The sequence below is a fragment of the Cetorhinus maximus genome, chromosome 23 (genome assembly GCF_964194155.1).
Source record: "Cetorhinus maximus chromosome 23, sCetMax3.hap1.1, whole genome shotgun sequence".
NCBI classification, from domain to species: domain Eukaryota; kingdom Metazoa; phylum Chordata; class Chondrichthyes; order Lamniformes; family Cetorhinidae; genus Cetorhinus; species Cetorhinus maximus.
In genome coordinates, this window is record NC_135901.1 from 17,193,300 (window position 1) to 17,207,546 (window position 14,247).

Sequence of the window (14,247 nt, forward strand, 5' to 3'; positions counted from 1 at the left end):
ATCATTCATGAGGATTGAGACCTCATTTTGTGTATGAACCTCCTGGTTGACACCTTTCCGAATGCTTTTTGAAAATCCAAATACACCACACGCAAGATGAGGAATTATTTGTTTTAAAAACACAGCGAGTTGTTACGATTTGGAATCCACTGCCTCAAAACTGACTGGAAGTAAATTCAACTGTATCGTTCAAAAGGGAACTGGACAGATTCTTGAAAGAAAAAAAAAATTGCAGGGCAATGGGATTAATTGGAAAACTCTTTCAAAGAGCCTCCAATTGCCTCCTACTGTGCTCTATGAGCCTCATGTGCATTTAAAGGATCTTCAGTTGTGGGTGACATATTAAAGCAATCAGTGCCTCCTATTCTCTGTATGTTTAGTTTAACACTTCAATCTTCCCTTCACATTCTCTGAAGTGGCAGATGGAGTTTAATACAGGGAAAGTTGAGGTGATGTAATTTGGCAGAAGGGACAGGTAGAGGCAACACAGGCGTAATGGCACAGTTCCAAAGAGTGAGCAGGGACAGAGGGACCTGGGGGTTCATGTGCAGAGATCTTTGAAGGTGGCAGGACACAGTGAGAGAGGAATTAGCAAAGCATGTGGGATCTTGAGCTTCAGAAATAGAGAGCTTGGGTTGGATCTTCGGTACCGAGGTGGATAGCTTGGATCTGGAAATTTCCCAATTGCCGGACCTGCCTCGGTCTAAAGGTTCCCAAATGTTGTGATCTTCACTCGGGGGCAGGGGGAGGGGGGGGGGGGGGGGGGGGGGTGGTGCTTTGAGGTGGCGGTTATGGATGGAGTTGGTTGCTGTGCCACCGGAATCGGAGCTTAGGCGGTTAACAGGATGCCCGAGCACTGAGGTGAGCTGGTTAAAAGGCCTGCCTCCATTCTCTGGGCTTGATCCCAGTTGCATTGTTAACTTTTGGAATCTCTGGTCCTCACCAGTGGCACCCACATGCCAAGAGAATGTTTTAAAAATAAATTAATAGACATGATTATTTGGAATAATTGCCCACCCACCAGGGGCAGCAACCCAACACAATCCCTCCTCACTAATTGCAAGTGAGCCAATTGCAAGCCCCCTCCTGACCCCAAGGCCCTTATACACTCCATGCCAGCTCATGCCAACTCTTGCCATGGCACGGACCCCCCATAGCCCCTTTTACCCTACATCCCAACTCACATTATTCACCATGGGCAGACCCCAGGAGCCAGGTTGAGATTAAATAAAATAAAGTTCTAAAAATCTAAAATTAAACAAAACTCCCATTCTTGAAACCTTATTCAAAACTTTTGTTTAATCTCATATAAAAACCAACATACTTCTGTCCATACCACTTCAAAGGCAGCTAAACCCTTAATGGTCTCTTTAAGTTGTCAAAGTGTGGACTCAGAACAGCTGCTGAGATGACTGTAGGTTTTGGAAGTCAGCCAAGCATTCATAAATAGCCCTTAGGGAAATGCCAGCAATTACTGAAACTGCTGGGACTGATGCTACATTGTATAGCCAATTATTTTTTTCACTTACACTGACAGCTGCAGACGAAGTCAGGAGAGCAGGGGATTTAAAAAAGACTTTCGATCATGACAGTTAAACAGACCCTATCCACCCAACAAGAGTCTTTACGTCTACTCCATAAAGTCATGACTTTCACACTATGAGTTAACTCCCTTGCAGAAGGCAAAATGGTGCCTGTTTGAACTCAGTGCTGAGTTCAGATGGCTCTGCTGAGTTCAGGTTCAACTTGGGTGTGAATCAAGCACTGCCCCTGTCCCCTACTGGCAAAAATTGGATCTGTGAAAACTGGGAGTGGGACTTCCGCATCCGGGTCCCACCCACAATTTTTGAAGGTAGGTGAGTCTTTCTGACTCTGAAAATCCAGGTCATTGAGTAAAAAAGCAGGGAAGTGACATTGGACCATCATAAAGCTCTGATACTCTAAAGCCAAAATGGACATGTCCAGGCATTGCAACATTTTTGAATCCAACTAAATGCTGAGGTCACGAGCTTTCTGGTGAATTCTCCATGGCAACAACTTGACCAATCGCAACTGACTTGCCAACTAATCAGCACCCTTTTCTCACGCAGTATAAATAGTTGCTCCCTTTGAAATTTGGTGTTCTTGTGTTTGTCCTGATAAGTGCAATATGAAAACTTCGAGAGCATGTCTCTTTTTGCAGCAATAAATGACCTTCATCAGCTTCTGTGGAACATTTCAGTGGAAATGTGCACTCCCAGACCACTGGAAACAAAGTTGTAAGACTGGCCAGTACAGCAGAAAGAAACCCTTTGACCTTCCCACTTCACCAACTGTCAGAATGAACATGGTTCAGTCTTGAATGTGATTGACAGCAGCAATCACAGCAGAATCCAACCCCTGTAATCACTGGTGAACTCGCTGGTGTCTCAGCAGGTGAGATGACCGAGTGAATCGTTTCCCACACATGGAGCAGGTGAACGGCCTCTCCCCAGTGTGAACACCCTGGTGTCGCAGTAGGGTGGATGAATCACTGAATCCCTTCCCACACTCACAGCAGATGAAAGGCCTCTCCCCAGTGTGAACTCGCTGGTGTGTGAGCAGGTTGGTTAACTGAGTGAAACCCTTCCCACACATGGAGCAGATGAATGGCCTCTCCCCAGTGTGAACTCGCCGGTGCTTCCGCAAGATGGATGGATCAGCAAATCCCTTCCCACACTCAGAGCAGGTGAATGGCCTCTCCCCAGTGTGAGCTCGCTGGTGTCGCAGAAGGTTGCATAATCGGCTGAATTGCTTCCCACATACAGAGCAGTTGAATAATTTGTCCCCAGTATGAACTCGCTGGTGTATCAGCAGGCTGGATGAATCACTGAAACCTTTCCCACATTTGGAGCAGGTGAACGGTCTCTCCCCCGTGTGAACTCGCTGGTGTGTCCGCAGATTGGAAGAGTTAGTGAATCCCTTCCCACAATCAGAGCAGGTGAACGGCCTCTCCCCGGTGTGAAGTCGCTGGTGTATCTGCAGGTGGGATAACTGAGTGAATCCCTTTCCACAATCAGAGCAGGTGAACGGCCTCTCCCCAGTGTGAATGCGGCGATGAGATTCCAGCGCAGATGGGGACCGGAATCCCTTCCCACATTCCCCACATTTGCATGGTTTCTCCATGGTTCGGGTGTCCTTGCATTCCTTGAGGTAAGATGTTTAACTGAAGCCTCATCCACAAACAGTACACGTGTTCGGTCTCTCCCGGCTGTGAATGGTGCAATGTTTCTTCAGTCTGTGCATCTGGTTAAAGTTTTCTCCAAAGTCAGTGCATTGGAACTCTCTCACGTGTGTGTGTACGCGAGCTTCTTGGTGATTTTCCAGACACAGTGACTTTTAAAATCCGTTGAAGCAGACAGAACAAACATTTCTCTTTCTAGTTCAAAGACTGATGATATTGAGCTCCCATAAATCAAGTCAGGTCTGGATGTAATGTTTGGTTTGCGATTTCTGTCTTTACATCCTCCATTTCTAATATCCTGTAAATGGAGTTAGTTTCTCAAAGTCATCACTGTCAGTACAGGATAGAAATTCAGAACACACAAGTCTACTTTCTATGGAACATTCTTTCCTCTTTCATTCCCCAAAGACTGTCAATCTCGATCCCACATATTCTCCATCCAATCTCAATCTGCTGACCTAACAGATCCATGCCCATCGCTTCCTGTCCAGGACACAGAGACCTGAAAATGTTCAGGCAGGCTGCTGGACATGGAACTCACTGTGTGGTGGAAGTGGAGATGGTCAATGATATGAAAATTAAACTGGGTGTGCACTTGAAGGAAATAAACTTGCAGGGGAACGGGGATATAGAAGGGAAATAGGACTGACTGGGTTACTCTACAGAGAATCAGCTTGGATTTGAATTACTGAATGGACTCCTTCTGTGCCATAATGACTGACTCTAAATATATAACATAGCACAGTGCTATGTTACAAGACTAGAAATAATAATAAATTAACTTTATGACAGAATCATAAATAACATATCTAATATATATCATATAAAAACACCAGGCATATCTCTGTCCTATATTACTTTACTGTCCCCTTAAATGTCAGCCATCTCCTGGGGAATCCACCACTTTAATTGTGAACATGAGGAAAGAGGCCATCCTTTTAGCCAGACAAATAAATGTGTCAAGCCGAGGGAGCAAAGGATGCCTGGATGAGTGCAGTTCCAACAAAACTCAAGAAGCTTGACACCATCCAGGACAAAGCAGCCCTCTTGATTGGCACCCCATCCACAAACCTTCACTCCCTCCACCACCGACGAACAGTAGCAGCAGTGAGTACCATCTATAAGATGCACTGCAGGAATCCACCGAGGCTCCTTCGATAGCATTTTCCAAACCCACGACTACTACCATCTAGAAGGACAAGGGCAGCAGTTGGATGGGAACACCGCCACCTGGAAGTTCCCCTCCAAATCACTCACCTTCCTGACTTGGAAATATATCCCGTTCCTTCACTGTCACTGGGTCAACATCCCTTCCTTACATCACTGTGGCTGTACCTACACCACATGGACTGCAGCGGTTCAAGAAGGCAGCTCACCGCCACCTTCTCAAGGGCAACTAGGGATGGGCAGTAAATGCTGCCCCAGCCAGTGAAGCCCACATCCCGTGAATGAATAAAAGAACCAATGTCCAGCCTGATACAAACCGGCTCTTCATTGATCTGGGAGCTGCGGCCCCGCTCGGTGCAAACGGGGGAGGGAGAACCGGTCAGTTTATTTCCGGGGTTTGCGGTTTACACAACATGTTTCCGGAGCCTCTCCGTCCACTCGCCGGATCCATCGCTCCCTCCGCCCCGGCGTCCCCCACCTTTATCCATTGTGGACCCGTCTGCCCATCGCCATTACCCGCACTGCGCATGCTTCAGTCACTGCCCGCCCCCGCCCCTCATTCATTTCGATTGGTTGGAGGACCAGCCACTCCTGTAGGTTCCTCCAGTTCCCCCTCCCTTTCCCTATTGGTCCGGAGCTGCCGTCAATCACCCGGGCATTGTGACGATTTCAAACGCTGAGAGCGGCCACAGACTCAGCCGGACTTGCTGATTCTTGGCGGCATTTTCTGTTTGGGAATTAGAGCTAGAGATGGATGGTCAGTTCCCCTCTGTCCGGGGGGATTCACACTCATTTCCCCAGTGCAGTGATTATCACGTTTACTTTATATGAGAAAGTCCCCGGTTCAATCCTGGCTGAAAACTTTGTGTTTAACATTGTTACTGATGAGGCATTAACAGTGAGTTTAGTTTCATGTCGAACAGGGTGACAGTTACTGTTGTCTCATTCCAGAAAAAACGGATCCACTCTGACCCAAAAACAAAATACTGTAATACTCTAGGTGGAAATCTGACCTAGAACTAGGGGGTCACTGTTTAAAAATAAGGGGTGGCCCATTTAAGACAGAGATGAGTTTTTTTTCTCGCAGAGGGTCATGAGTCTTTGCAACTCTCTTCCTCAAAAGGCAGTGGGGAGTCTTCGAATCTTTTTAAGGCAGAGCTGGATAGGTTCTTGATAAGCAAGGGGGGGGGCGAAAGGTTATCGGGTGTAGACGGGAATGAGGTTACAATCAGATGAGCCATGATCTCATTGAATGGCAGAGCAGGCTCGAGGGGCCGAGTGGCCTATTCCTGCTCCTAATTTGTATGTTCGCACAACCACAAAACAAACTATTGGACAACCTCAGCAGGTCAAACAACATCTATGGAGAAGGAAACAGAGTGAATGCTTCATGTCGGTAACCTTTTATCCAAACTTGAAAAAAATTAAAGATCTCACAGTTTACCAGCAAGTGCAAAGTCAGCAAAAAGAGAGGGCGAGGACGGTGGAGTCGAAGGTTTTTTTAATGATGGGAGACAACAGTGGATTTAAAGGTGAGAGGGACAGTACCAAAAGAGAGAGAGAACCGTTAAGGATGTCGTCTAAAATTTGGAAGTTGGATGGTCAGCAGTTTAGTGAGAATAGTGTCAAGGAAGCAGAAGGCACGTCTCAGAGGCAAGATGAGCTCTGAGTGAGATAGAAGATAGGAGAGAAACTGGAGAAAGATGCAAGTTAGGGGAACAGGCAGGTGTTTGTGTGGCCGTAGAAGTGACTCCAGGATGGTATGTTGCCTCCCTGGTGCCAGGGTCAAGGATGTCACAGAGCGGCTGCAGGACATTCTTTTGGGGGAGGGTGATCAGCCAGAGGTCGTGGTCCACATTGGTACCAATGACTTAGGGAGGAAGGGGGATTTAGTCCTGCAATCAGAATTTAGGGAGCTAAGTAGAAAATTAACAAGCAGGGCCTCAGCTGTAGTAACCTCCGGATTACTCCCAGAGCCATGTGCTAGTGATTACAGAAGTAGGAGGGTAAGGCAGATGAATGCATGGCTGGAAAAGTGGTGCCGGAGGGAGGGCTTTAGATTCCTGGGACAGGCTCTGGGAGAGTTGGCACCTGTAGAAGCCAGATGGGTTGCACCTGAACAGAGCCGGGACTGAGCTCCTTGCAGGGCATTTTGCTAGTGCTGTTGGGAGGGCTTCAAACTAGCTCAGCAGGAGTGTAGGAATCAAGAGAAAATATTAGAGAGGAATACCAGGGTGCACAAAATACTGGGAGGGACAGAGAGTACTAGTTTAGAAAAGAGTAAGTTAATAGGTAAAGTCGGGGCAAGGGAGAAAGTAACAAAAGCCAAATCAGGGTTATTATGCATGCATGTGAATGCACAGAGAATAGTAAATAAGATTGGGGAGTTACAGGTGCAGACTGCCATGTGGAAATGTGATGTTGTGGCAATAACAGACCTGGCTCAAGGAAGGGCAGAACTGGGTGTTAAATATTCCCGAGTACAAGGTGTTCAGAAGAGACAGGAAAGGAAGGAAAGGATGAGGGGTGGTGGTATTGGTTAAGGAGACCATTGCAGTGCTGGAGAAAGAGGATGTCCCAGGGGGTTCAAGGACAGAATCAATTTGGCTAAGGTTAAGGAGCAAAAAGGGTGCAATTACATTGCTTGGTGTAGCCTATAGACCGCCAACTAGTGGGAAGGATGTAGAGGAACAAATCTCATGGAAATTACAGAGAAATGCAGGCATTATAGAGTAGTTATAATGGGGGACTTTAATTACCCGAATATAGATAGGGACACTGGTAGTGTAAAGGGCGGAGAGGGACAAAGGTTCCTAAATTGTGTTCAGGAGAATTTTCTCCAGAAGTATGTGTCTAATCCACTGTTGGACCTGGTTCTTGGAAATTAGGTTGGCCAAGTAGATCAAGTGTCAGTGGGGGAACATTTAGGAGACAGTGATTATTGTATTGCATGTTTTAGGATGATGATGAGAAAAGCACGATAGGCAATCCAGAGTAAGAATAATTAACTGGACAAGAGCCGACTTCAATGGAGCAAGAATGGAGCTGGGCCAGGTAGACTGGAACAAAAGATTGGCAGGAAAAACTGTAGCTGAACAATGGGCTACCTTTAAAAAATGAATTGGGTCGGGCACAGTCAAGTATTTAGATATTCACCTGAGTTGCCATAGCCTCCAGGGCTATGGGTCAAGTGCTGGAAAATGGGATTAGTGTAGTTAGATCTTTGTTGACCAGCTCAGACACGATGGGCTGAATGGCCTCCTTCTGTGCTGTAAACGTCCATGAATCTATATACCATCTAAAGGGAAAGGTGGGGCTGACAAATCCAGAGCTCTCTGGATGAAAAAGGAGATTGAAATTAAGATAAAAAGAAAAAGTGCACTTATGACAGGTGACAGGTAGAAAATACAATTGAGAACCAAGTCGAATGCAAAAGGTTCAGAGGGGAGGTGAAAAAGCACATGAGAGAAGCGAAGAGGGATTATGAGAAGAGACTGGCAGCCAACATAAAGGGGAATCCCAAAGTCTTCTACAGGCATATAAATAGTAAAAGGTTGGTAAAAAAAGGAGTATGGCTGATTGGGGACTGAAAAGGGAATTTACGCATGGACAAAGGGGCCATGGCTGAGGTATTAAATGAATACTTTGCATCCGTCTTTACCAAGGAGGTAGATGCTACCCAGGCCATGGTGACAGACTCTGAAGGGTTCAAAGTTGATAAGGAGTAAGTGTTGAATAGACTATCGGTACTTAAACTTGACAAGGTACTGGGACCAAATGAGATGCATCCAAGGATATTGAAAGAAGTGAGAGTAGAAATTTCATGGGCACTGGCCATAGTCTTTCAGTCTTCCTTAAACTCAGGGGTGGTGCTAGAGAACTGAAAAATTGTAAACATTATGTCCTTGTTCAAAAAAAGGTTCCAAGGATAAGCCCAGCAATTACAGACCAGTCAGTTTAACTTCAGTAGTGGGCAAGATTCTAGAAACAATTATTCGGGATAGAATTAATAGTCACATAGGAAAATATGTGTTGATAAGGGAGAATCAACATGGATTACTAAAGTTTAACTAACTTGCTGGAGTTTCTCGAAGAGGTAACAGAAAAGGTGAATGAGGGTAATGCAGTTGATGTGGTGTATATGGACTGTCAAAACGCATTTGACACAGTGTCACACAACAGACTTGTGAGAAAAGTTATTGCTCATGGAATAAAAGGGACAGTAGCAATGTGGATACAAAATTGGTTGAAAACTAGGAAGCAGAGAGTAATGGTCAATGGATATTTTTCAGGCTGTAGGAAGGTTTGTAGTGGGGTTCCCCAGGGGCTGGTATTGGGACCCTTGCTTTTCCTGATATATATTAACGATCTAGACCTTGGTGTGCAGGGAACAATTTCAAAGTTTGCAGACGATATGCAAGTTGGGAGTGTTGTGGACTGCGAGGAGGACGGTGTGGAACTTCAAGAGGACAGACAAGTTGGTGGAGTGGGCAGATAGATGGCAGATGAAGTTCAATGCGGAGAAATTTGAGGTGATGCATTTTGGTAGGAAGAACATGGGGATATAGGAGCAGAAAGACCTGGGTGTATATGTGTATAGATCACTGAAGGTGGCAGGACAGGTGGAGAGAGCAATTAGTAAAGCTTATAGTGCCCTGGGCTTTATTAATAGGGACATAGAGTACAAGGGCAGGCAGGTTATGCTGGATTTATATAAGACACTCACCAGACCTCAGTTGGAATATTGTGTTCAGTTCTGGGCACCGTATTATAGGAAGGATGTGAAGATATTGGAGAGAGTGCAGAAGGAGTTTACAAGAATAATCCCAGGGATGAGAAACTTCAGCAATGGGGATAAATTGGAGAGGTTAAGGCTGTTCTCCTTGGAGAGAAGAAGGCTAAGAGAAGATTTGATAGAGATGTTCAAAATCATGAAGGGTCTGGACAGGGTAGATGGGGAGAAGCTGTTCCCACTCGTAAAAAGATCAAGAAAGAGAGGGCACAGATTTAAAGTGATTTATAAAAGAAGCAAGTGGGACAGGAGAAAAATCTTTTTCACACAACGAGTGGTTCGGGTCTGGAATGCTCTGTCTGGAAGTGCGGTGGAGCCAGGTTCAAGTGAGGCATTCAAGAAGGCATTAGATGGTTATTTGGATCAAAACAATGTGTAAGGGTACAGGGAAAAGGCAGGGCAATGGCACTAGGCCATGATGCTCATTTGCAGAGCTGGTGCAGACACGATAGGCCGGATGGCCTCCTTTTGTGCTGTTAAAATTCTGTGATTCTGTGAACATCAGCAAAAACAGACCCCAAAGAACATGGCCCAGTCCTGGATGTGACCAGCTGTAAAATCCAATCACGGTAATTACTTGTGAACTCGCTGGTGTCTCAGAAGAGCGGAAGACTGAGTGAATCCCTTCCCACAGTCTGTGCAGCTGAACGGTCTCTCCCCAGTGTGAATTCGCTGGTGTACAGTGAGTTGAGATGATCGCTTAAATCCAGTCCCACATTGAGAGCACCTGAATGGTATCTCGTCAGCGTGAACACGTTGATGGGACATCAGTTCCTGGGAACCTTTATAACACTTCCCACGTCTGAGCATTTAAACGGTCGCTCCACAGTGTGAACTCGCTGGTGTCTGAGCAGATTGGATGACTGAGTGAATCCCTTCCCACACTCCGTGCAGGTGAATGGCCTCTCCCCAGTGTGAATTCGCTGGTGTACAGTGAGGTCAGATGATTGATTGAATCCAGTCCCGCAGAGAGAGCACCTGAATGGTCTTTCATCCGTGTGAACACGTTGATGAGACAACAGTTCCTTGGAGCTTTTATAACACTTCCCACAGACTGGGCATTTAAAAGGTCTCTCGTCAGTGTGAACTCGCTGGTGCCTCAGTAATGTGGATGAGCGAGCAAATCCTGTCCCACACTTGGAGCAAATGAATGGTCTCTCCCCAGTGTGAACTCGCTGGTGTGTCAGCAGGTCTGATGAACAAGTGAACCCCTTCCCACACTCAGAGCAGGTGAATGGCCTCTCTCCAGTGTGAACGCGCTGGTGTTGCAGCAGGTCAGATGAATGATTGAATCCCTTCCCACACTCGGAGCAGGTGAATGGTCTCTCCCCAGTGTGAATTTGCTGGTGTATCAGCAAGTTGGATGATCGAGTGAATCCCTTCCCGCACTTGGAGCAGATGAACGGCCTCTCTCCAGTGTGAACTCGTTGGTGTACAGTGAGGTCAGATGATCGCCTGAAACGCATCCCACAGTGAGAGCACCTGAATGGCCTCTCATCAGTGTGAACACGTTGATGTATCAATAGGTGGGAGGACTGAGTGAATCCCTTCCCACACTCGGAGCAGGTGAATGGCCTCTCCCCAGTGTGACAGCGCCGATGAGTTTTCAGGTCAGACGGATAATTAAATCCTTTTCCACAGTCCCCACATTTCCACGGCTTCTCCCTGTTGTGACTGCATTTATGTTCTGATAGGTCAGATAATTGGCTGAAGCCTCGACCACACACAGAACACGTGTACGGTTTCTCTCCACTGTGAACAGTGCTTTCTCCTTCCATGTTCAAAATCCGGTGACATTCACATTATGATAAATTGGGCTGCAAATCCTCCCCTTCTAATATCCTGTGAAATCGATGTAAAACAGAAAAAAGGGAGTGAGAGAGAACCCGCAGAAACACAAAGGCAGGTTGTGAAACGGAGCTGAATGAATCTGGTAATTTGTGGGGCCGGCACCAGGGAAAAGTGACCGTGAAAACTGCTGGATTGTCGTAAAAACACAACTGGTTCACTAATGTCCTTCAGGGAATTATTATTATTTATTATTATTATTTAAATGGAGAGAAACTTCAGAATGCTTCAGTGCAGAGGGGTCTGGGTGTCCTCATGCATGAATCGCTGAAAGCTAGTATGCAGGTACAGCAGGTAATAAGGAAGGCAAATGGAACTTTGGCATTTATTGCTAAAGGAATAGAGTATAAAAATAGGGAAGTATTGCTGAAACTGTACAAGGCATTGGTGAGACCGCACCTGGAGCACTGTACACAGTTTTGGTCCCCTTACTTGAGGAAGGATGTAGTTGCATTGGAGGCAGTTCAGAGGAGGTTCACTAGATTGATTCCACAGATGCGGGGCTTGTCTTATGAGGAGAGATTGAGCAGTTTAGGCCTATACTCGCTAGAGTTTAGAAGGATGAGTGGAGATCTAATTGAGGTATATAAGATGCTAAAGGGGCTAGACAAAGTAGACGTGGAGCGGATGTTTCCTCTTCTGGGGCATTCTAGAACAAGAGGCCATAGTTTTAAGCTAAGGGGTGGTAGATTTAAATCAGAGATGAGGAGGAATTACTTTTCTCAAAGTCGTGAATCTGTGGAATTCACTACCTCAGAGTGCAGTGGATGCCGGGGCGCTGAATAAATTTAAGGAGGAGATAGACAGATTTTTAATTAGTAACGGGTTGAATGGTTATGGGGAGTGGGCGGGAAATTGGAGTTGAGGCCGAAATGAGGTCAGCCATGATCGTATTGAATGGCGGGGCAGGCTCGAGGGGCTGAATAACCTACTCCTGCTCCTAGTTCTTATTAATGGAACCTTCCACCCAGACCGGGTCAATGCAAGACTCTGGTCTCTATGGAAGGAGAGAGAGAGAGAGAGAAGTAGGAGAGGCAGCAGTTGAAGAGGGATTTTATATACCTACTACTCGACCATAACTTTGACAAATCTCCTGAACCACTAGCCTCCAGCACCTAGAAGGACCAGGGTAGCCGGTGTGTGTGAACACCAACTCTCCAAGTTCCCCTTGAAGCCACACACTCTCCTGACTGGTCTGACATCCAGTACTGAATGAACAGAAAATTCTTTCATATAAATACTGGGAAGACTGAAAGTGTTGTCTTCAGTCCCTACTACAAACTCCATTCCCTAACAACTGACTTCATCTCTCTCACTGGCAACTGTCTGAGGCTGAACCAGACTGTTCAAAACTTTAGTGTAATATTTCACCCCAAGATGAGCTCTTTTTTAAAATTATTTGTTCATGGGATGTTAGCATCGCTAGCTAGACCAGCATTTATTGCCCATCCCTAAGTTAAGAGTCAACCACATTGCTGTGGGTCTGGAGTCACATGTAGGCCAGACCAGTACAAGGAATGCAGATTTCCATCCCTAGAGGACATTAGTGAACCAGATGGGTTTTTACTACAAAAAAAACCCATCTGGTTCACTAATGTCCTTTAGGGAAGGAAATCTGCTGTCCTTACCTGGTCTGGCCTACGTGTGACTCCAGACCCACAGCAATGTGACTGGCTCTTAATTGCCCTCTGAACAAGGGCAATCAGGGATGGGCAATAAATGCTGGCCTAGCCAGCAACCCCACATTCCATGAATGAATAATGAAAAAAGCTTACAACCACACATCCTCATCATCACCCAGACGGCCTGTTTCCACCTTAGTAACATCGCCCAACTCTGCCCTAGTCTCAGCTCACCTGTTGCTGAAACTCTCATCCATTCCTTTGTTACCTCTAGACTTAACTATCCTAAGGCACTCCGTGCCAGCCTCCCACATTCAACCTCTCTGTAATCTTGAGGCTATCCAAAACTCTGCTGCCCTTGTGTTTACTCACACCAAGTCTTCCTCGCCCATCACTCCTGTGCCCGCTGACCGACAAAGGTTCTTGGTTAAGAAGAATCTAAATTTTTAATTTCTCATCCTTATTTTCAAATTCCTCCATGGCCCCTCCCTGTCTCTGTAATCTCCATCAGTCTCATGACCCTCTGAGATATCTGTGCTTATCTAATTCCAACCTCCTGAGCATTCCTATTTTAACTGTTTGGTGGCCGTGCCTTCAGTTGCCTAGGCCGTAAGCTCTGGAATTTCCTCCCTAAACCTCTCTGCCTCTCTACCTCAATTTCTCCCTTTAAGATAGTCCTTAAAGCCTGCCTCTTTGACAAAGCTTCTGGTCACCTGCCCTAATATCTCCTTATGTGGCTCAGTGTCAAATGTTGCTTTGTAATATTTCTGGGAAATGCCTTGGAACATTTTGTTACATTAAAGTTGCAATATTGTTGTTATTGATTTGGACATATATCATTGTTTCTTCTTCATCACTGGTGAATAACCTGTAACTCCTTATCTAACATCATTGTGGGAGCACCTTCACCACACGGACTGCAGTGCTTCAAGAAGGTCAAACATCATCTTCTCCACAGGTAACTGGGGTTGGGAAATATCTGCTGCTGGTCTTGTTAGTGACGCCCAAATCCCCAGAATAAATTTTATAATTATGCATTTATAGAATAGATTAAAAGCATCTACAGAAATATTTGTTCCTAAAACAATGATCTTTTACATTTCATGGCCAGTGTCTGCTCAACAACCTCATCTTCCCCAGAACCTACCTCCCTTTGACAATTTCACGTTGGAAATTGCTAGGTCCTTGTGGTTAAACCCAGCAGCTTCTCCTCCATCTCCACTCCAACTCAAACTGATACAGCAAAGGCTTTGAAAATAAAATTGGATAAGTACCTGAAGAGAAAAAGCTGGGCTATGAGGAAAGGGCAGGGAGTGGGACTAGCTGATCTGCGGTTGCACAGACCCAGCACAGGAATGACAGGATAAATGGCCTCCTGTATTGTAATCATTCTATGGCTGCATGAAAAAGACTAACACTGGAGGCCAGGGACCAACCTCTCCAATCAACACCCACCCAAATACAAATCCGTTCTTAATTGGTTCATCTCTGTTCCCAGACTCGGTTCTGTGAGAAATGCCTGCAATAAAACCAAACCAAAATACTGCAGCTGCTGGAAATCTGAAATAAAAAGAGCAAGTGCTAGAAATACTCAGCAGGTCAGGCAGTAACTGTGG

At 45.8% G+C, this 14,247-nt stretch overlaps 3 protein-coding genes across 3 annotated transcripts in view; 1 reads left to right on the top strand and 2 right to left on the bottom strand.

The window, feature by feature from the left end:
• LOC144696999 (uncharacterized) overlaps positions 1-14,247 on the top strand; it is a 608,705-nt gene that overhangs the window by 444,731 nt on the left and 149,727 nt on the right. The window lies entirely within an intron of this gene.
• The window catches only part of LOC144697096 (uncharacterized), a 470,203-nt gene that overhangs the window by 148,242 nt on the left and 307,714 nt on the right, over positions 1-14,247 (bottom strand). The gene's annotated exons all lie outside the window — the stretch shown is intronic.
• The window catches only part of LOC144697854 (uncharacterized), a 44,136-nt gene that overhangs the window by 27,395 nt on the left and 2,494 nt on the right, over positions 1-14,247 (bottom strand). Inside the window, exons 3-4 of the mRNA XM_078569829.1 lie at positions 9,962-11,003; positions 2,398-3,180 (exon numbers count right to left, since the gene is read on the bottom strand). Coding sequence (XP_078425955.1) covers positions 2,398-3,180; positions 9,962-10,939 — 1,761 coding nt within the window. The 5' untranslated portion in view covers positions 10,940-11,003. The remainder of the gene's footprint in view (positions 1-2,397; positions 3,181-9,961; positions 11,004-14,247) is intronic.